Source organism: Lathyrus oleraceus, chromosome 2 (genome assembly GCF_024323335.1).
Source record: "Lathyrus oleraceus cultivar Zhongwan6 chromosome 2, CAAS_Psat_ZW6_1.0, whole genome shotgun sequence".
NCBI lineage: Eukaryota > Viridiplantae > Streptophyta > Magnoliopsida > Fabales > Fabaceae > Lathyrus > Lathyrus oleraceus.
Genome location: NC_066580.1, coordinates 79,389,622 through 79,410,792, shown reverse-complemented (window position 1 = coordinate 79,410,792; position 21,171 = coordinate 79,389,622). Strand labels below are relative to the sequence as shown.

General features: G+C 35.5%; 1 protein-coding gene across 1 annotated transcript; it reads right to left on the bottom strand.

Annotated features, from left to right (window-relative positions):
- Nucleotides 1-4,886: 4,886 nt before the first annotated feature.
- LOC127118221 (uncharacterized) lies at nt 4,887-8,070 on the bottom strand. Its single transcript, XM_051048377.1, has 3 exons — nt 7,579-8,070; nt 7,068-7,436; nt 4,887-5,612 (listed from the first exon to the last, which is right to left on the bottom strand). The coding sequence occupies exons 1-3, from the start codon at nt 7,855-7,857 to the stop codon at nt 4,992-4,994; spliced, it is 1,269 nt and encodes a 422-aa protein (XP_050904334.1). The 5' UTR covers nt 7,858-8,070; the 3' UTR covers nt 4,887-4,991.
- Between the last annotated feature and the right edge of the window lie 13,101 nt (nt 8,071-21,171).

Here is a 21,171-nt window from a genome sequence, read left to right as displayed (position 1 = left end):
AAAACATTTTAGGAAATGTTTTAAAAATAAGTAGCAAAAGATAAGATTAAGAAAATATGAGTTTCTCGATAAAATGTATTAGTAAAGAACTAAATTCTTAAATTTCTAATAAAACATCATAGTAAAAGTTTAAAAAATATAATAAAAATTAATCAAGTTATTATAAAAAATAAACTAAAATACACGAATCTATTATGTTAATACATGAAAAATAAAATTTTCACTTAAAAAAGAATAATGAGAAAAAAAACTAGGTACCACAATATGGTAAGTGTATATGTTACAGGTGCTTATCCATTCTAGGTATTTGTTAAAAGTATTTTGAGAAATTCAAGTGTTGTAACCGGTTAACACGTGGGTAAAACCGATTACAGCAAACGCAGAAGCACTTATGAGTAGCAGAAAATACAAATATTTGAAGATGTGATCGGTTAACCTTAGGCGTTAACCGATTACAACTAAAGGTTTTATTTTTATAATGTCATCTATAACCGGTTAACCAAATGGTGCACCTGATTAAAAATGCCAGAGTTTTTCAATTTTTCTATTATGTAGTTGTTTATTTTGGATCCCAATCAGTTGTAACACTTGTATAAATGCCTTGGATGCATTCTCATCCAAATTAATATGAATATCACTTCTCATCCTTAATTCTCTCTCTCTCTCTCTCTCTCTCTCTCTCTCTCTCACACACACACACATACACACACACACACTCACACACACACACACACAAACACAAACGCACACACACACACACACACACACACACACAATTTTCCTCTTTCACTCTTCATATTCCAATTCTCTCCACCATTGTTCACTAATCTTGTGGTCCAAAGTTCCAACATTTGGTATCATAGTCTGGTTCTGATCCATAAACACCTAGTGTTCAACATAAATTATGTTTCTAATGAAAGAATCCCTGCAAACCTATCTATCCTTGATGCGAAGAATTATGATAGATAGTGCAAGTAGATGAAAATGTTGCTTGGTTACCAAAAAGTTCTTGAAGTAATCAAGAACGGGGTGAATCCTCTTGTCGAAGGTGCAACAACTGCATAACAAGAAACACATAAGGAAGAGAAAAATAAATATTTCAAGGAGTTTTTTTATCCATCATGTGTTGATGGCAACAACTTTGAGAAAGTTGGTGATTGTAAATCGTCAAAGAGAGTCTGGGAAATATTAGAGAAGGCTTATGCAGGGGTTGATAAGGCGAAGGTGGTGAGGTTACAAACTCAGAAGCATCAACTTGAAATTATTCAAATGGAAGAAAAGGAGACCGTTAAGAATTTCACAACGAGGATCACTCGGTTGGTGAATCAAGTGAAGTCATGTGGAGAAACAATCACGTGGAAGTATGTTATCACGAAAATCTTGCATTCTTTAACACCAAGATTTGACAGTGTAGTTATGGAGATTGAGGAATCGAAGGATCTTATGAGATGAGAAAAGAGGAGCTGAAAATATCTCTTGAGGCTCATGAGCAAAGGATGGTGGAGAGAAATTCTGATAAGGCAAAGGCGAAGATCTCTTTGCAAGCTCAATTCAATGAGAAGGATAAGAGATGGAAAGGAAAATGGCCCATGAAGAGTAAAGGGAATTTTCAGAATTTTGGTGGTAGAGAGTCCCAAAATTCCAAGAATTCGACTTGACAAAATAAAAAAGTAGTGCTTTAAGTGTCAAAGGTTCGTTCATTTTGCAAGAGAGTGTAATGCGAACAAGAAGGAACCTCAAGGAGATGAAAAAAAGTTTACAAGATAAAAGTTTGATGAAGAGAATACACCACTGGTCATGATCACGAAATAAAATTGCAGTAGTATCAGGATGAGGGACAACAACAACGACAATTCAGGGAATGTTGCAAAAATAGGTTGTAACGGGTTAAATGATATGGTTAACTGATTACATGCAGAAGAAAATTCCATGATGAGTTAGAAAAGAGTTCAGTGCAGTAAGGAATGCTACTTGGACTCGGGTTATTCTACTCATATGACGGGAAACAATGATTGGTGTTTCAAAATCAATCATGCCATGAAGAACAAATTGAAGCTCACAGATGAAATCACTCTAGTGATCGATGGGATCAGTGATGTTTTGAGAATGACAAGGGATGATGGATATTACTTGATCAAAGATGTATTATACATTCTAGGAATAAAATGTAACTTTCTAAGTTTTGGCCAATTTCTTGAGAAGGGGTAGAAGATTCACATGGAAAACAAGGGGTTGCGCATTATAGATGCAAAATGAGTTATGGGGAGAAGCGGTATCCATAAATTCCTATTTATTGAATATGTGTCCTACAAAGAAGCTTGAGAATGTAACACCAGAGGAAGCATGTTTAGGATTCAAACAGAACCTGGACCATTTAAAAGTTTTTGATTCCGTAGCGTGTCGACATGTTTCGAGACATCTTAGAAAGAACCTGGATGCTAATGGAGAAGTGATGATACTTGTATGGTATCACTCTGTCGGTGGTTACAAGTTGTTTGATACAGAAAAGAGGAGGGTTATAATCAGTCGAGACGTCATTGTTGATGAAATATAGGAGTTGCAGCAGCTTGTAACCAGTTACATAAAAGTTGTAACTGGCTACAACTTTGAAAATTCTGATTCTGCAGAAACGGAAAGAGCAGAAACTCATGTTTCCAAAGCCGAAATGAAGAGAATGTTAAAATATCAATAAGGAAAATAGATTTTCCTCAAAGACTCCAAGATTGTTAGCTGTTCCGAGACAACAAAGTCAATGATGATAGAGATTTCGTCCATTTTGCACTTATGGCCGAACCCGAACCCATTAAAACATAAGATGCTTTAAGTGATCCAAAGTAGATTTGTGCTATGAAAGAGGAGCTGGAACGCATAGAGAATAATAATACTTGGAAGTTGGTTGATTTATCAGATGGAAAGTAGCCAATTTGTGTGAAATGGATGTTCAAAGTGACGACAAATTCCAAGGGTGAAATAATCAAGCATAAGGATCGATTGGTTGCTAAGGGATTTTTTAAAAGAGAAAGCATAGACTTTGAAAAGGTATTTGCACGAATTTCTAGGATTGAAACCATCAGGCTTATTGTTGGTATTTCTAATAACCATATTTGGCCCATCTAACAAATGGTTCTCAAATATGTGTTTATGAATTGACCACTTAGAGATGAGGTATATGTAGGACAACTCCCTAATTTTTTTGTGAGAAACCAAGAGATGAAGTTTTACATGTAGAAGAAAGCGTTATATGGTTTGAAGCAAGCTCCAAGATCTTGGAACAAAAGAATAGATGGTTTCCTAAAGGATGTTGGCTTCAAGAAATGTGTATCCGAGCATGAAATGTAAGTGAAGACTGATACAAGTGAAGAAGTGGTTATCCTTTGTCTATATGTAGACGACTTGTTGATAATGGGCAACAAAGGAAAGTACATTTCTAAGTTCAAGGATGAACTTATGAAATAATTTGAGATGACCGGCCTTGGCCTCATAACATACTTCCTTGGCATTGGGTTCCACAAGTCCAAAAGGGGGTTGCTCATGCACCAAAGAAGATATGCTCTTGAGATACTGGAGAAGTTTGAAATGGAGCATTGTAATGTTGCCATTACTCCAACTGAACTAAGGTTACAGTTGTCGAAGAATGAGGAAGAGCGAGATGTTGATCAAACTCAATATATGAGGTTGGTTGGATCCTTACGTTATCTGTGTAATACGCGACCATACTTTGCGTTTAGTGTCGGTATCGTGAGTAGATTCATGGGGAGACTGAAAGTGTCTCACTTGGCAATAGTCAAGGGGATCCTAAGATATGTCAAAGGTTTTGTTGGTTGCAGAATTCTCTTTCCCGCAGCGGATACGGGCAAAAAATGCAATTTTCTCAGTTTTACCAATTCTAACTGGTGTTGAGATAAAGATGATTAAAAGTCTACAACTGGATACATCTTTATTTTCGGTGGAACACCAATCACATGGTGTTCGAAGAAGGAACTGGTAGTTTCACTCTCGTCTTATGAGACTGAGTATATTGCCGTTTAGTAATGTGCATGCCAAGTCGTGTGACTTATGAATCTATTGGAAGAGCTAGGCAACAATGAGGTGAGACTGTTACACTCCTGGTTGAAAAAGTTTCCGCGATTAATTTTGCTAAAAACTCAATTGCACATACGAGGAGCAAGCATATTGAGACGAGGTTTCACTACTATAGGGAGCTTGTTAATGAAGGAAGATTATGATTAAGATATTGCAGAAGTGAAGATCAAGTGGCTGATTTGTTGACTAAGGAAGTCACAAATGATATGTTCAAGAGGTTGAAGATGAACATGAGCATGTAAGACTTTGAGCACTTGAATTAAAGTGGTGTAAAAGAATTTTGAATAATTTAAGTCTTGTAACCGATTAACACGGGGGTGTAACCGAAAAGACAAATATCTGAAATTGTAATCGATTAACCTCAAACGTTAATCGGTTACCACTGAAGGTTTTATTTTTGTAATGTCAACTATAATCGGTTAGCCAAATGGTGTAACCGATTAAAGGCCCGAATTTTGAATTTCTTTTTTGTTATGTAGTTATTTATTTTGGATCTCAATCAATTTGTAACACTTGTATAAATATTTTAGATTCATTCTCATCCAAAATAATGTGAATATTGCTTTTCATCCTCAATTATTTCTTTCTCTCTCTCTCTCAATTTTCCTCTTTCATTCTCCACATTTCAATTTTTTCCACCATTGACGACTTGAATGAGAAGACGTCCTTAACAAAAAGAATATTCAAAACTAGATATTTTCCAAGAAACTCTTTCGTGGAAGCTAATGTTAGATACCAACCAAGTTATGATTGAGGAAAACCAAATTAATTTGTCCTTAATTTGATAGGTGGGAGAGAAAAAAAATCCAAAACTAGAGGAATTAATTTACATAATCTATGATACTACATTATATTGCTCAACTACAAACTTGACCAAATCAAACATGAAACGAAACATAGTATCAAATTTACACATCTTGAATGTTTTCACCAAGACATGAATCAACCACACTAAAATCAGCTACTTTAGATCCACTAATCTTAAAAGAACCAGATTGAATCCTATATGGTAATTTACCATTACTAACAGAAACAACCTCTTTTTCTTCATCTCTCTTCAAATCACTAGGCGCTAGAAAACAATCCAAACACAACCCTTTAACATTAAAATCCACTTCTTCAATTTTCCAAGCCTCTTTTATTCTTGTCCTTGAATGACTCTCAGGTCCTTCACCAAACCTTGACAAAGTAACCCAAGTTTTCCCACAATGTGCTATTTGAATACCATCCACTATTCTATAATCTTGAATGAGAGATTCAGTGTTTGTTTCCCAAAATATGGATTCGGTTTCGGAGGATTTGAGTTTGATCAAATGTGTGTCTTCTAGTTGAACTAAAAGTCCTGTTCTTTGGCTGAAATAGCCTAAGACTGTGTGGCCAATTATCTCTATGTTGTTACTGCTTCTTGTTTGTAATGAAGTTGAGTCTGTTTCGAGTTTTAGAATGAAGCATTCTTCTTTGTTTGCTGTTTTCTCTCCTATGCATGTTGAGTTGTTGAAAAGATTGGCTATGGAGTTTGGATCAAGACCCTGTTCAATGACATTCATTAATTATTAATGGATATGCACAATGGATAGGTTAACAATTATTTAAAAAATGTATGATAGAGTAAATACGACCACGACAAAACAGTACCGAAAGGTTCTAATATTTTTAATAACGAAAATAATAATAAAGTTAAACAATCTTAAAAAACTAAAAACCAACATTTTAAATATTTTAAATTATAAATTACAAATAAAATAGCAATGTATTAACTAAATAATTAATTATCTAAATTATACAAATCAAATATTCAAAATTATCAACGAAAATTTGAGATGAGGATTAATGTCTCCATTATTCGTCTTGTATCTATATTTTAATATTTAGAAAAATAACAATTTAAACCCCGTTAAAATGAGATTTCTATGTCAAACTAGACAATTTTAAGACGAATATCAACAAATATGAGTATTGTTGTCATGCCTACCCGCAATATGTAGCATGTCACTTCTACTAGTGAAAATGACAAAAGCTCTTATTAAAAAGCTTGATAATTTGTATAAACATGGTTATTATTTAGTATTTTGATATTTTTAGCACAATAGCATCATGTTCTGCTTTTATCATGGAATTGAGGCTTCTCATGGCCCATGTACAGCAATCCAAGGCCTAAATTCAATCAACTCAAAGTGACCCATCAAAAGAATTGGAAGGGCAGGAATAAAAGCAAAACAAAGCTTTTTTGAAAGAAAAAAAATGGGAACAAGTTGTCATGCACTAAGAAATGAGAATGACAAGTATTGTTGACATTTGGGGATCACAACTAACTAATATGATAAATTCAAAATTCAAACTTAGGATTTCCTTGCATTACTATTAAATTGTTGACTATTTAGTTATTAAATGTCGACCTTAACAATTTTGAATATAAAGTGACCTTTTTCAAATGTGAAGGGAGGAAGGAAGCATCCGGTTTTAGGTGGGATGGATGGATTCAGTTAGGCAGTGTTTGGTTAGGTAAGATGGCAGCATCAAAACTTAGATTTTCTGTTATAGAAAGCTAGACTTTTATGTGAAAAAGTGAAGATGAAAAATAGTTAAATGGGAACACAACATATACATTTCAATACATTCGAAACATATTCACACCTTTGAATGAAATCAAATTCAAAAACACAGCACTAGTGTCGGACACTAATATGGGTCGGACACTATGTACAGGTGTCAAACACAAAACACATGAATGTTGTCGGACACTAATATATATCAGATACAAAATACATAGCACAATAGCATCATGTTCTGCTTTTATCATGGAATTGAGGCTTCTCATGGCCCATGTCAGTCATAGAACAATATCACATGATATTGTTGTATGTTTTGGAGTTTAATGCTATTAATTTCTAAATAGTAACCATACATTGATTCAAATTGAATAGCTTTAATTGATGCAATAATGAAACAAACATGAAAATTAATGAACTTTAAATGGAATTTACCTGAAGTAAACGTCTAAGGGGTCTAGGTGGGCCTCTAGAAGCATGAGAATGATGCCATGGTGTTTGCCTCCAACCCACTTTTCCATCACTCCCTGCACTAATTTTGTACCCAGAAACAACCAATTCCAAACACCACAACTCTGGTCTCTTTTGCCACAAAACAAACCCTCCCATTTCTTCTTTCACCTCAACTTTCTTCAACTTCTTCACCATCTTCTTGCTATTCACACCCCCTTCCCCTCCCACAAACTCCGATGTCCCTATTCTCACCTCCCCCATTGCATACATACTCTCAACCTTATTCAAAACACTCTCTCCTCCCACCGCAGCCACGTATTGTTTCACTATATATTTCGCCATTGAAGCCTCCTTCACAAACACAAAAATAAAACTTAAGCAAAATAAAAAAAAATACTTTCTTATCTGTTTGTCTGTTATTTCTATAAATCTTTATTATATATATCGAAAGAGTTTAGAGATCAATAAAAGATAAAGTTTCTTTAATACTTACAATGTTATGGCCTTTAATGTTGTGAGTGATGATGGGTTTGTAATCATAGGTGATAGGGAAAGGAATCAATGGAGCTCCAACAACACCAAGCAATAGTTGAATATTTGTGTTTGGATCTTCAAAACGTGTTGATCTTGATTCATTGTTTGGTTTTATCCATTGCTTCATGTTTTTCCATGTGTTTCCACTCTTGTTGGTGAAAATCTCTTCTGGAATAGGAACTTCCAACACGGTTTCGAGCCCATATTCATGATCAAGGTTGGGACAAAGCTTCTTCATAGCATAGATGAAATTGAATAAGAATTTAAGAAGCTAATAATGAGAACATGTATGAATTGCATGTAGCAACACTCTCAGGTTCGTGTCGAAATAGCCCGTCTGATCTTGATTCAACTACTCATTTAAAAAGTGGTTTATAAAATTGTGTGAATTGAAGTTTTGAAATGAAAGGGAGATAGTATGAGATACTTAATGAGAATGTAACTTTGGAAAAAGATGACCAGCCAAACTCTATATGGGGACCCTTTGTCTATTTCGTCGTGATTGCACGAATCTTACGTATTGGCTAATTAAATTACGGTTTATTTAAAATTTATACTTGTTGTTCTTGTCGCATAAATTTAAGGATTATTATTAAATGTATTTTTATTAAGGTAAAATGTTGATTACTGTAGATCGTTGATATTTAATGCAAAATAAAGGTTGAGGTTAAAAGTCCCCATTTCATATCTTCTTAAATTAATGTCATTTATTTATATTTAATTTATTTATACTAATACTTTTTTAAATATTTATTCCCCAGCACATATATATATATATATATATATATATATATATATATATATATATATATTAAATCTATTTATTTTTATCATTAATGTAAAAGACTCTGAATTTTTTCTTTTCTTTTATAAATTAGGATTGTGAATACACCACTATTATTTTTAATTAAAATAATTATCAATTAAATTTTATTTAATTTTAGTAAAATTGTTAGCTCACTTTGTTTTACGAAGACAAAAAAAATGAAAAACATTAATTCTCATTATATTAAAATTATATTTAACAAATTAAAATAACTCAGATGATATGTGTTAGTTGGATTAAAATGAGTAAATTATTAATTTAAAGTTAAATATATGCAATTCACATTTATCTGTATTTATATATTAATATATTGATTTTAAAAATTAAAAAAATTTATAATCTAAAATAGTCCACAAACTAACAAAAAGAGTTGTAGGTAAAATATATCTCTTCGAAGAAAGTTAGGTAAAATACATATTTACTTGATCTACACAATTAAGATACTTTAATTAGACGTATCCAAATGTATACACTCATAAGCAAACTTGATTAAGGTGTAAAACACTTCAAATCAAAAGTGAAAAATCATCTAAAAGAAAAGAGAAATCCATTGCTTATGTTACAATTTAGTAAAAAAGAGTGTTGATTACCCTACAACTAGAAACTTTGTTACCTTATATTATAACATACTTTCACTAACTTTATCTTTTACACAATAATCATTACCTAGTTAAGGAATATAGTACAAAATCTTACTCTAACATAGTACCTTAAACAATGTCGGTAATATCACATAACATGCTATTGATGCAAAGAACATAAAGATGTAGGGGTCCCAAGAACATAAGATATGCAAGAAAATGTACGACCAACATTCTAATTCAAAATGTAATTGAGAATGGAACCCATGGCCCTGCCCATTGGTGGTTGTTGTTTTGTATTAAGCTAGGATGCCGTGAATCTATTCTTGTCGCAAATAGGCAAAGCCATGTGAGGTGTACTTTGATCTTGTTTTGATTTTTTTGTTGGTTTAAGCTGACTAGGATGGTGTAAAGCGACAAGTTATTACGTTGTCTTTTGTGAATTTCGAATCATTTCATGCACGTTCTTGTTCTTGTGCAAAATGCTGGTGGTTTTGTTACAACTGAAATTAATATGTTTTTTATTGCAAGGAAAATGTTACGTAGGAAAAAAATTCTCAGGGGATTTTCTTTTACCTTGTAATTGTTGGAGAAACATCATAAACAGCTTATTGAATTATTGAGTGAAAGAATGTAATGAAGACAATTTAATGGAAATCTCGGTCACTTTTTAGCATCCCTGTTATTTTTTACACTTGCACAAAAGTCCAATAAACAAACATATAAACTAGCTCTGGGTTATACTCTCATCATTCTTATACAACTACCTCTTTTTATTCTTACACTAAAGAAATTGGTAAGTAAATTAAATGTGTTAAAGAAATCTAAAATATTCTATTTTCAAGAGAAAATAATAATATTCTATTTTTAGAGTTTTTAAAAGGCTCTCACCTAAATAAATGGCGAGGGCGAGTCTTTAATTTAACTTTTCTTATAGATTTCTAATTTCTAATCGTTAACAAATTTATATTTATATTGCCATTTTTTTCTATAATCTCACGCCATCTCATTGTTAGATATTGTAGTGGTAAAACTTTTATTTAACGAATATATTAGTTACTGGGTGGGTCGGTCAAAGTCGATAAATATGAAATTGAAAATGTTATAATGGAAAATTATAATTTTTTTTATTGGAGGATGCAGATGAAAAATTCGTTTATTTTATAAAAATTGCATAGATATTAGTATGAAAAGAAGAACATGAGAGTATGAAGGATGATGACTGATTCTTGAAGCACGAGCCGCCATGATATTATGTCTTGAGAAAGATATGTTGCATTTGATAGAATAGAAAATTTTGTTATAATTAGTCATAATTAATTTCCTATCATTATGTTGTATCATAATTAGATAATTGACCAAATGTTACACATTGGTGTATACATATTCTATTCAGATCAATGAGAAAGACAGGATTTCCATTATCTTACATGATATCAATCCTAATCGATCTCTTTCTCTCTAAAAAAACGCAGCAACGCGTTTCTTCTTCTCCCTCATTACAGTCCGCCGCCACATGCTTCTTCTCCCTCATTGGAGTATGTTGCCGCAATAGGACTATCGTCCTATGTACCTGTAACGGGGTATTCGTTACCATTAGAGATATTGACTAAATCCAAGGTAAACCATACAAGTCGAGTCGTCACCGCACTTCTATTTATCCAAAGGAATGGTTAGAAAGCGAACAAAAACCTAAAAGTTTTAACAAAAACTAGTAAAAGAGAGTCAGAGATCTGGATAAGGGGGTTGGTTATGCAATGGGAAGGTGTTAGGCACCCAAGACATCCTAGGTACTCCTAGGGAGCCCTTTTCACATTTGTTGTAAGGTTGGTATATTTTTTTTTGTGAAAAATTGGTTTGTGCAAACATGATTGAAGAGATGGGAAGAGAATATACAAGTTATTTACATTTTGTGTTTGAATGGATGAACCCATTGCCTACGTACCATCTTAAAAAAGATTAGGATCAAAACCTCGTAGTTCGGGGTAAAAATCTCAAAAATGAGTGGATTGATTGATCCAAAAGCCTTAAGGTCTTTCGTTATCCAAGGGAGAAAACTCAACCTACAACCACAAATCCACCATGTGAGGATAGCTTCAACATGCTAGTGAGGGGTTAACCCTATAATAAGCACGGAAGACTCATTGTCCATCACTAAGGATAAAGGTGAGTATTACATCTACCTCAAGGATAACTCAAACCTAATAGCTAAAGGTTATGAAAAGTTTGATTAAAGAAGTGGCTATTGAAACCACAAAAAGCATTTGAATGAGTTATATTTACCAATTAGAAGTATATACAAAATGGTCAAAGTTGGATTAAAGATTCAATTCAAAATAAGTGTTATGAAAAGAAAGTTTGAAAATCAAAAGCATAAGGCTTAGGTTTCTAATGTTGAAAAACAAGTGTTAAATGTTTGCACAAAAAGTTTTGGCTTGAGTTAGAGTGGAGAGAAGAAGAAGAATGGCTAAATCCTAAACATACAAGAGGTAAGGGATAAGAAACAAAACCACAAAAGGAGTTCCTCTCTTGAGATCATATTGATGATCCAAGTAGCTCCCATCCTTTGGAATAAGCAATCACAATAATGGTAACCTCAAGCAATCAACAATCAAAGAATCCTTGGATAAAACTCCTCAAGGTCTCTTGGATCTTTCTCTTAGAAGCTCATGGTAATGGTTCTTCAATTTGGATCAAGTTAGAATCCCTAGCACAAGAAAGCACACACATCAAAAGGTTCTATTAACAATCAAAGAATGGACAAGAGAGAGTTTAGAATATGGTCCTTTCAAAGTTCATCCTTAAGCTTTAAGCATTCTAAAGGCAGGAGGCCTAGTTGCTCTTTGACATTTAAGTACTCTAAAGGCATGAGGCCTAGTTTCTCTTCAAATTCCATTTGCTTGGGTAAGGTCCTAAATTCTAAGTCCATTTTGTCCAATTCTTTGCATTTGGTCCACAACAAACAAACAAAACACAAGCACAAAAGTAGATACACAATTATGTGCTCAAGTGAGCAAAAGGAAAATGGCATTAACATAAACATGTGCTCAAGTGAGCAAAGGGAAAAAGCAAATGGATAATATGTACAAGAATAATAAATTGCATAAATGTAAAGTGCAAAAAGTAAATGTTAATGGTTAATAGTTAGTGTTAGTAGTTAGTGTGCCATAAGGCAAATTTAGCACTATGTTAAGCAATCGTAATTGGACTTATGTAGAAGTCACAACTATCTGAGGCCGGTCAATAATAATGTAGGCAAACAACACAAGTTAGAAGTCTTGATTAGTGAACCAAGTTCCAAAAACTTGCCATGCCAAAAAGAAGAAGAGAATTGATCTTATATTGGTTTAAGCCTTTTGCATGATTTAGGAAACAACATATCCTTAATGCAAAGCCATTCACTTGATCAATTGATCAAGATGAATTAGATTTGGATCAAGGAAGATTAAGCCTCCCTAATCAATGCCAATTTATCAACCTTCAACTCATTAATCAAAAAGAAAAAGGAAGAAGGAGAAGAAGAAGATGAATAATGGAAATGGATAATGGAAAGATCAAAATGCATAAGGTGAAATAAAAGTGTACCAATCCATGTGTATTGACCAAATGACATTGAAAGTCAAAGTCAAACAATGAGAAATCAGAAATGAGATGAAGATTGGAGGTCAAACAATAAACAAAATATTTTTGGCATTTTTAATATTTTAAAATTAAACTGGAATTAAAAATAAAAGAAAGGTCAAACTTCAAAATCACTTCAAATGAACTTTGGAAAGTCCAAGTGATTTATCCTAAGTTCAACAAGGTCAAACAAAGTTTGACAAAAAATTTCAGCATTTTTAAAAGTCAGAAACTATTTTTAATCAATTAAAAATGAATAAAAAATAACCTAATTGAACTAAAATCTTAAATAAATCTTAAATCAATTAGAAAATTGATGAGAATATTTTTCATAGATTCATCATCATTCAAATAGGTTAGGAAAATATTTTTGTATTTTTTGAATATCAAAAACTATTTAAAATGAATTAAAAATAACCAGAAAAGAGAAAATTCACAAAACAAATATCAAATGACAAAATAAAAAATATTAAAAATCATTTTAAGAAACTAGAAATTATTTGGAGACTAATGCAATTGGTCCCATATTTTTTGGATTAAAAATGAGAGAGATATGAATTTTTGAAAATAATGGAAATAAAAGAAATTAAATCAGAAAATGGAAAAATAAAAAAAAAACCAGGAGCGTCTGATCTGAGCTCATTAGTTGAGCTGGAAGATCATGCGCTCCAGATGCGCGCTCCCACCATACACTTCAGTCAATGCGTGCACACCATGAATTAATAAAAGTCATAACAAGCAAGGATCAGGATTAGATCTGGAAATTCAATCCAACGATCCACAACGCATCTGGAAATGGAACGGCCACCGGAGCCACCTTCTTCTCCGGTGAGCATGAAGATTCCGACCAATATTGCAGACAACCAAATCTTAACCAAAATGCACGATTTATACATCTTTGGAAAGCTGGGATGATGTACATCATCCCTGTGCCACTCAATTCCATTCTAGATCTCTATATTGAGAGAAATCAGAGATGGAAGTTTTGTGGTGTTCATCATGAACTTAATGGATTTCAAAAATTAAATGCACAATCATGATTCCTCTATTGAGAGGACTTCAACCAACACAAGATCCAAGCAAATAGGTCAATATATGATGAGTTTCGAAGAAAATACCAGTTGAAGAGCAAACTTGATTTCTGGAAACTTGAGCTCGATTCCTTGCTTTCTTTGCCAAAAAAAAAGATCAATGAGCTGAAGGATGAAGGTTTAGAAGCTTTAGATCCAAGGATTCAACCAAATGTAGTTGAATTTTGGATCTGAAAAAATTGGAGAAAAGTGAACTAGCTTCTTTGGTAATGGTTATGAATTCAGTTGTGCAGCATCTCGGGCTCCATTAGGTTGAGAATTGAATGAAGAGGAGCATGTATTTATAGCTGAGCTTGAAGCAATGCAAGGCAATACTCGTGTGCATGAGAATTGGGTCCTCCATGCATGGGCCTGTACAGGCGCATGTGAGGCCTAAAAGCTGATGCAAATGAATGCTGAATACAAACCAAGTTGAATTTGATGTGTAATTTGAATGGCATTTGCTTGTGTATCAAGATTTCATGTGAATTCCATATTTGGACCTAAATGTTCCCTTCTTCGAAAGTCCCATTTAGAAAATCCAAGCATAGGCATGTGAGTAATGGTTGGAAAGGTTTTGATGTCAGGAACAATTGTTATATTGGGCAAAGATCCATTTGAAGTGTGGAAATTGGTAAAATTTGAATTTAAAGTGTAAGGTGCAAAACATGTCAATGCAAGGTTTCCAAATTTGGCCAATGTTCAAGCCCTCCTGGTTTAATGATGCAAGCTCGAAATGGAAAAACCTCCAACATAAAAGTTGTAGATCTTTTCAAGAAAATCAAAATGAACTTAAATGTTGCATCATTTGGATTTTTGATGAAAGAGTTATGGGCACTTGAAGTTGGACTTTTTTGCCTTTCAATGCATTTGGTCCAAAGTGAACTATAATGTCTTGCATTATCACATGTATTTCCTTTGATATTTTGAAATTTTGTTCAAAATAACATTTGAATTAGACATCTTAATCTTTCCAATTCATTTTATCCCACCTCAAAATCATAAAAAATGAATGAGTTATGTTCTTGGGAAGTTGACCCAAAATTAGGGTTTCAATCAAAATGACCTATAATGTCTTGGAATGGATGATGACCTTCCAAGCTTCAAATTAATTTTTGATGAACATGAAAGTTGTTCATATTGTCTTGAAGAACATGTTTTCTTTTGTAATCATCTCCATTTGACCAACACCTCAAAAGTTAGGTCTTAGTGCATTTCAAAATAGTTAGATGAATTGACTGATCAACTTCTCAAGTCCACAACTCATACCTGGATGAATTGATGATTGAGGATACTCAAATAAGTTCAAATATGCATGAAATGATGAATTAAAGAACTTCCCTTGATTGCATTTGATCATGGGCTGAGGTTGCTTCAAGAGCAAGGCATTGTGGTGCACAGATGAATTAGGGTTTCTTGAGAAACACAACCTCCAACCCTTTGACTTGATTTGATCAAAATGGTGAATTGAGATGCTAGGGAGGAATATTTGATGGATGAGAGCTTTGGGAACCATTACCATGCTTTCTTTCATCTTCTCTTGGCCATATCTCTACACAAAGGATCTCCTTGAAGCTCTTGACCTTGTGATTGCTCAAGCTACAAACAAAAGATGTTAGTGACATATTCTTGTGCTTTTGGTTAGTAAACAAAAATGAGAAAAGCAATAATATACAATTCAAGCATGCTTGGTGATCTCAAACCACTCACAAGGAGTCCCACCCACAGGCAAGGGGAACCAAGATGCTTATGATCCTTAAGTCTATGCCAATGAAATGTTATGATGCCATGAGGGATCTTAGGGCCAAAATTGGGGTCTTACAGATGCCCCTATTTAAGGTCATTCTAGCCGGAGAAGTGAAGGTTAAAATCTTCGTCTCGACGGGGTAGAATGGGCTTAAATAATAACAAAGAGACGAATTTTGGTCCCTAAGAGACCTCATGATGCAAATGTATGTATGCAAAATGGTAACACTTTGTGGGGATATGTGTCCACAAAGGTAAAGAATCAGGAGGAAATTGACGATTCCTAATGAATAATTCATTCTATGGGGCAGAGACTCTACCGGGGAGTAAAAAAGGAAAAAATGCGTGAGCAGGTCACAACTTGAAACATACTGAGAGACACAGAGAGAATCCATGGAATAAATCAATGGAAAGACTCAAGCTGACTCGAAGGTGCGCGTATTGGGGAATATGCCAATACAGCAAAAGACTATCCGTAACGGATACTTCGGATAAAAGTCCGGACTCAGATGGGGACAATCCACTAAGGGACTTGGCTGGGGATATCCAAAAGGACTCTCCTGGGGAAGCAGCGGGATGAGGTATTACTGGTTACTGGGTAATAAGCTCAAAGAGAAATCACGTGTTTCCATCGGTCAGGGTGAGGGGAAAACATGTTCCGGGAGAATGAACATCTAAGACCGGTATAAGGGTGAGAGATATCAAAACTCCAAAACGTCTGAGGAAGACCTAAAAGGTATATTTCAACTCAGGGATTCTGACTCCACAGGGGACTAAAAGTCATAATAGGGAGCAGAAGAGGGGAACACCAGGGATGTCGGTTACTGGGCATATAATAGGTGACCAACCAAAGCGTGAATTGGGGAATATTCCCAAGACACTCATCATCCAAAAGAGGGCTAAAAAGAAAACTCGATTACAAGATGGACATTCGATTCCAAAAAGGAAATATGAATCTTACTCAACTGGGGAAGAACAAAAGGCTTCAACCAAAGAGTGCATGAGATATATTATCTATTACCGTCAGAACGTAGATAATATACTCGCATGGAAGATTATCCACAACCGATTACTGGGTTAATAAAGGATAAATCGACCGACAAGGAAAGGCATCGGGATACCGAAACTAGGTATATAATGATGACCAATCCAGGGGAGAGACAATCGTTACCAACAACAAAAGGGTAGATGAGAGATGACCTGCTGGGGATAAATTGCGTGATCAGAGCAATTATCCGGGAAAATGGGGGATATCGACACCGAATATTAGATGAAGATAACCGTCAAGGAGGGAATTATACCTACCGGATACTGGGTAGGAAACCACGGAAGAGTAACTGTCATCGATTATGATGAACAACAAGTTAACTCTGCAAGGGAAAGACATAGGGTTTACAACTACCGGTATAAGGGTAGAAAACCACAGACTCCTCCGGGGATAATATGAATGATTACTAATTACTGAGCAATTATTCATTTATACCACAGGGAAGCAGGAAAGAGTCTCAAGAGGACAATCTAGGATCAAACCAGAGAGGCACACTGAATCAAGACTTATCCCAGTGAGGATATAACTCCATAGGGAAATCCATCCCAATATACATATTGGGAAGGAACAGAAACAACCATCATCCACGAGGATATAACTCGGTGGAGAATGTGGAAGGAAAGATAAACACTTTCTGCTTAAGGGGCTGACTCTATATTGCGGGATCAGACACCGACATCTACTTGGGAAAAGTATTACCCACTAGCAGGGGATAACAAACAAAGATATATGGCAAAGAATGCAAATCATGAACATCTAAATGTTTGAAATGTTATATGCACACATGCGTGGTTTATGTATGATGAATGCTGACAAACAGACATTTCTAACACAAAGAGCTCCAAAGGATGCAAACACCCGGTACTACATCTCAAGAGAGAAAGCCAGGTCTACTGAGAGTAAGTGATACTGGGAAGCGAAGATCATCAGTCAGACCAGCTGGGGACAAGAGTTATTGCACGGATAAAATCAACCACACAAGCAACTCTAATGGGGAATCTATCCGAGGAGATAAAGGGATTCTAGGGACCAACCGCCAAATACCGCTCTTACCAAAAAGATCACATCTGCTGAGGAAGGAAGATGTCTACTCTGCTGAAGGGAAGAGTGGTGAACATCTCACCAAACAACTCCACCTAGTAGAAAAACCACAAAAATGCTCCGAAGGAAGAAGATACAGTCATGCCAGGAATATGAACAAAAGTCTTAACTTGTTGGGGATCATACCATCCTTAGGAGAGCACTGAAGATCTCCTAAGTATCCTTTCGCCATTATGAATGTTCACTTTGTTTAAAAACAAATTATAAAAAATTTGATTATTTAAAACAATGATATTTTCTCAATTAAAACATACAAAACATTTGTTGGATAGAAACAAATAAGAGTGCAAATGATTGGATAAAAGGCTCAAATTTATTTGATGGAATGGTAGTTTGCAAATGGCAAGACTCCATAGATCTTTACAAAATTCGAAATTGGTGATATATATTGGAAAAGGGCTACATTGAACATAATGACCATTTCTCCACCAATTCTGAATCCGATGTATTTGAAGCTTTAGTTGATGACGAATGAGCAAGAATCTCTAACGGATGATAGTCGTAGAACAAGGTCTTGTCAGGATGCAGTTACTTGCCAAATCCCTAATTTTTTCCTAGATTGCCCCAGGATGAGGTACTCAATCTAGCGGGATACATATATATATATTTTATTTTATGTCTCTAACTTTTGCTTGGATCGCCCTTTCGGGTTTTCAATCCACCGAGACGCTCATTTTTGCCTAAGCCGCCCTTTCAAGTTTTCAACTTAGCGAGCTATTCTGTTTTTATTTTTAGGCGAAGTATTTCTTGACTGCATCTGAATTCACAGGACGAGTGAAATCCTCCCCATCCATAGTTGTAAGTATCAAAGCACCGCCTGAAAAGGCTCTCTTAACAACATATGGACCTTCATAGTTTGGAGTCCACTTGCCCCTGGAATCGGGCGCGAAAGACAAGACTTTCTTGAGCACAAGGTCACCTTCTCGAAACACACGAGGCTTGACCTTCTTATCAAAAGCTTTCTTCATCCTTTGCTGATATAACTGACCATGGCACATGGCAGTCAATCTCTTCTCTTCAATCAAATTCAGCTGGTCATAACGACTCTGAACCCATTCAGCATTAGTCAACTTGGCTTCCATCAAGACTCTCATTGATGGGATCTCCACCTCTACTAGGAGTACAACTTCCATGCCATAAACAAGAGAGAAAGAGGTTACCCCTGTTGAAGTGCGGACAGATGTACGATATCCATGTAAAGCAAATGGCAGCATCTCATGCCAATCTTTGTATGTAACAACCATCTTCTGGATAATCTTCTTGATGTTCTTATTAGCAGCTTCAACAGCCCCATTCATCTTGGGTCTGTAAGGAGAAGAGTTATGATATGCAATCTTGAACTCACTACACAGCTCTTTCATCATTTGTTGTTCAAGTTAGATCCATTATCAGTAATGATCTTATCTGGCACACCATATCGGCATATGAGTTGATTCTTGATAAACTTCACGACCACCTGCCTAGTCACATTTGCGTATGACGCTGCTTCAACCCACTTGGTGAAGTAATCAATTGCTACGAGAATGAATCTGTGCCCATTAGATGCCTTTGGCTCTATCATGCCAATCATGTCAATTCCCCACATGGAGAAAGGCCATGGTGATGAAATCACATTCAGAAGTGTCGGGGGAATATGAATCTTATCCGCATAAATCTGACACTTATGACATTTCTTCACAAACTTGCAGCAGTCATACTCCATTGTCAACCAATAGTAGCCTGCTCTCAACATCTTCCTAGCCATGGCATGTCCATTGGAATGAGTACCAAATGAACCCTCATGGACCTCAGTCATTAACAGGTCTGCTTCGTGTCTATCCACGCATCTGAGCAGAACCATGTCAAAATTTCTCTTATAAAGTACATCATCATTGAGGTAGAAACTGCCTGACAATCTCCTCAAAGTCTTCCTATCTTTTACAGATGCCCCAGACGGGTAAATCTGGTTTTCAAGGAAACACTTGACATCATAATACCATGGTTTGTCATCTTTCACTTCTTCAACCGCAAACACATGAGCTTGCCTGTCCAGACGCATCACAGTGATATTGGGGACTTCATTCCAAAGTCTGACTATCATCATTGAAGCAAGTGTAGCAAGAGCGTCTGCCATCCGATTCTCATCTCGAGGAATATGATGGAAGTCAACCTCAGTAAAGAACGTTGAAATCCTCCTCGCATAATCCCTATATGGAATGAGACCGGGTTGATTTGTTTCCCATTCACCCTTAATCTGATTAACAACGAGGGTCGAATCACCATAAACATCAAGATGCTTGATCCTAAGATCAATGCACTCCTCCAATCCCATAATACAAGCTTCATACTCATCCATATTATTCGTGCATTTGAAAGTTAGCCTTGCTGTAAAAGGAATATGTGTGCCATGAGGAGTAATAATCACTGCCCCAATACCATTTCCATGTTGATTTACAGCACCATCAAATACCATACTCCATCTGGAACCAGGCTCTGGCCCTTCATCGAGTGTAGGTTCATCACAATCTTTCATTTTCAAATACAGAATTTCCTCATCTGGGAAGTCATACTGGACTGACTGATAATCCTCAATCGGCTGATGTGCCAAGTGTTCAGCCAAGATACTACCTTTGATAGCCTTTTGAGCTCGATACTCGATATCATACTCAGACAACAACATCTGCCAACGGGCAATCCTCCCAGTTAAAGCAGGCTTCTCAAAAATATATTTGATTGGATCCATTCTGGATATCAACCAAGTCGTATGATTCAACATATACTGGCGTAAGCGCTTAACAGCCAAAGCCAAAGCACATCATGTTTTCTCAAGCATTGAATATCGAGACTCGCAATCAGTAAACTTCTTACTTAAGTAGTAAATAGCATACTCTTTCTTCCCTGATTCGTCTTGCTGACCAAGGACACAACCCATCGAGTCTTCAAGAACAGTCAGATACATAATCAATGGTCTCCCTTCCACGGGCGGAGACAGAATCGGAGGCTCGGACAGATACTCTTTAATACTGTCAAAAGCTTTCTGGCAATCCTTGGTCCAATCATGAGATTGATCTTTCCGGAGGACCTTGAATATCGGCGCACATGTGGCAGTCATGTGGGATATGAATCTGGAAATGTAATTCAAGCGGCCAAGAAAACCTCAGACTTGCTTCTCAGTTTTGGGCGCAGGCATCTCTTGTATTGCTTTGACCTTTGCAGGATCAACCTCAATACCTCTTTCGCTGACAATGAAGCCCAATAACTTGCCAGAACAAACTCCAAATGTACACTTGTTGGGATTCAGACGAAGCTTATACTTTCTCAAACGCTGAAAAAGCTTCAACAGGTGCTCTACATGCTCAACTTCCGTTCTTGACTTAGCAATCATATCATCCACGTACACCTCAATCTCCTTATGCATCATATCATGAAACAAAGTGGTCATAGCTCGTTGATACGTGGCTCCGGCGTTCTTCAAACTGAAGAGCATCACTCGATAACAAAATGTTCCCCAAGGTATGATGAATGTTGTCTTCTCCATATCGTCGGGTGCCATTTTAATATGATTATATCCGGAAAATCC

What these genes read in the sequence shown, in the direction of transcription:
- LOC127118221 (XM_051048377.1), bottom strand. Translation starts at nt 7,857, where the DNA reads ATGAAGAAGCTTTGTCCCAACCTTGATCATGAATATGGGCTCGAAACC. An exon ending in ACATTAAAGGCCATAACATT is followed by an intron (nt 7,437 to 7,578) that starts GTAAGTATTAAA and finishes GTGTTTGTGAAG; the next exon opens with GAGGCTTCAATGGCGAAATA. An exon ending in CCCTTAGACGTTTACTTCAG is followed by an intron (nt 5,613 to 7,067) that starts GTAAATTCCATT and finishes GTCATTGAACAG; the next exon opens with GGTCTTGATCCAAACTCCAT.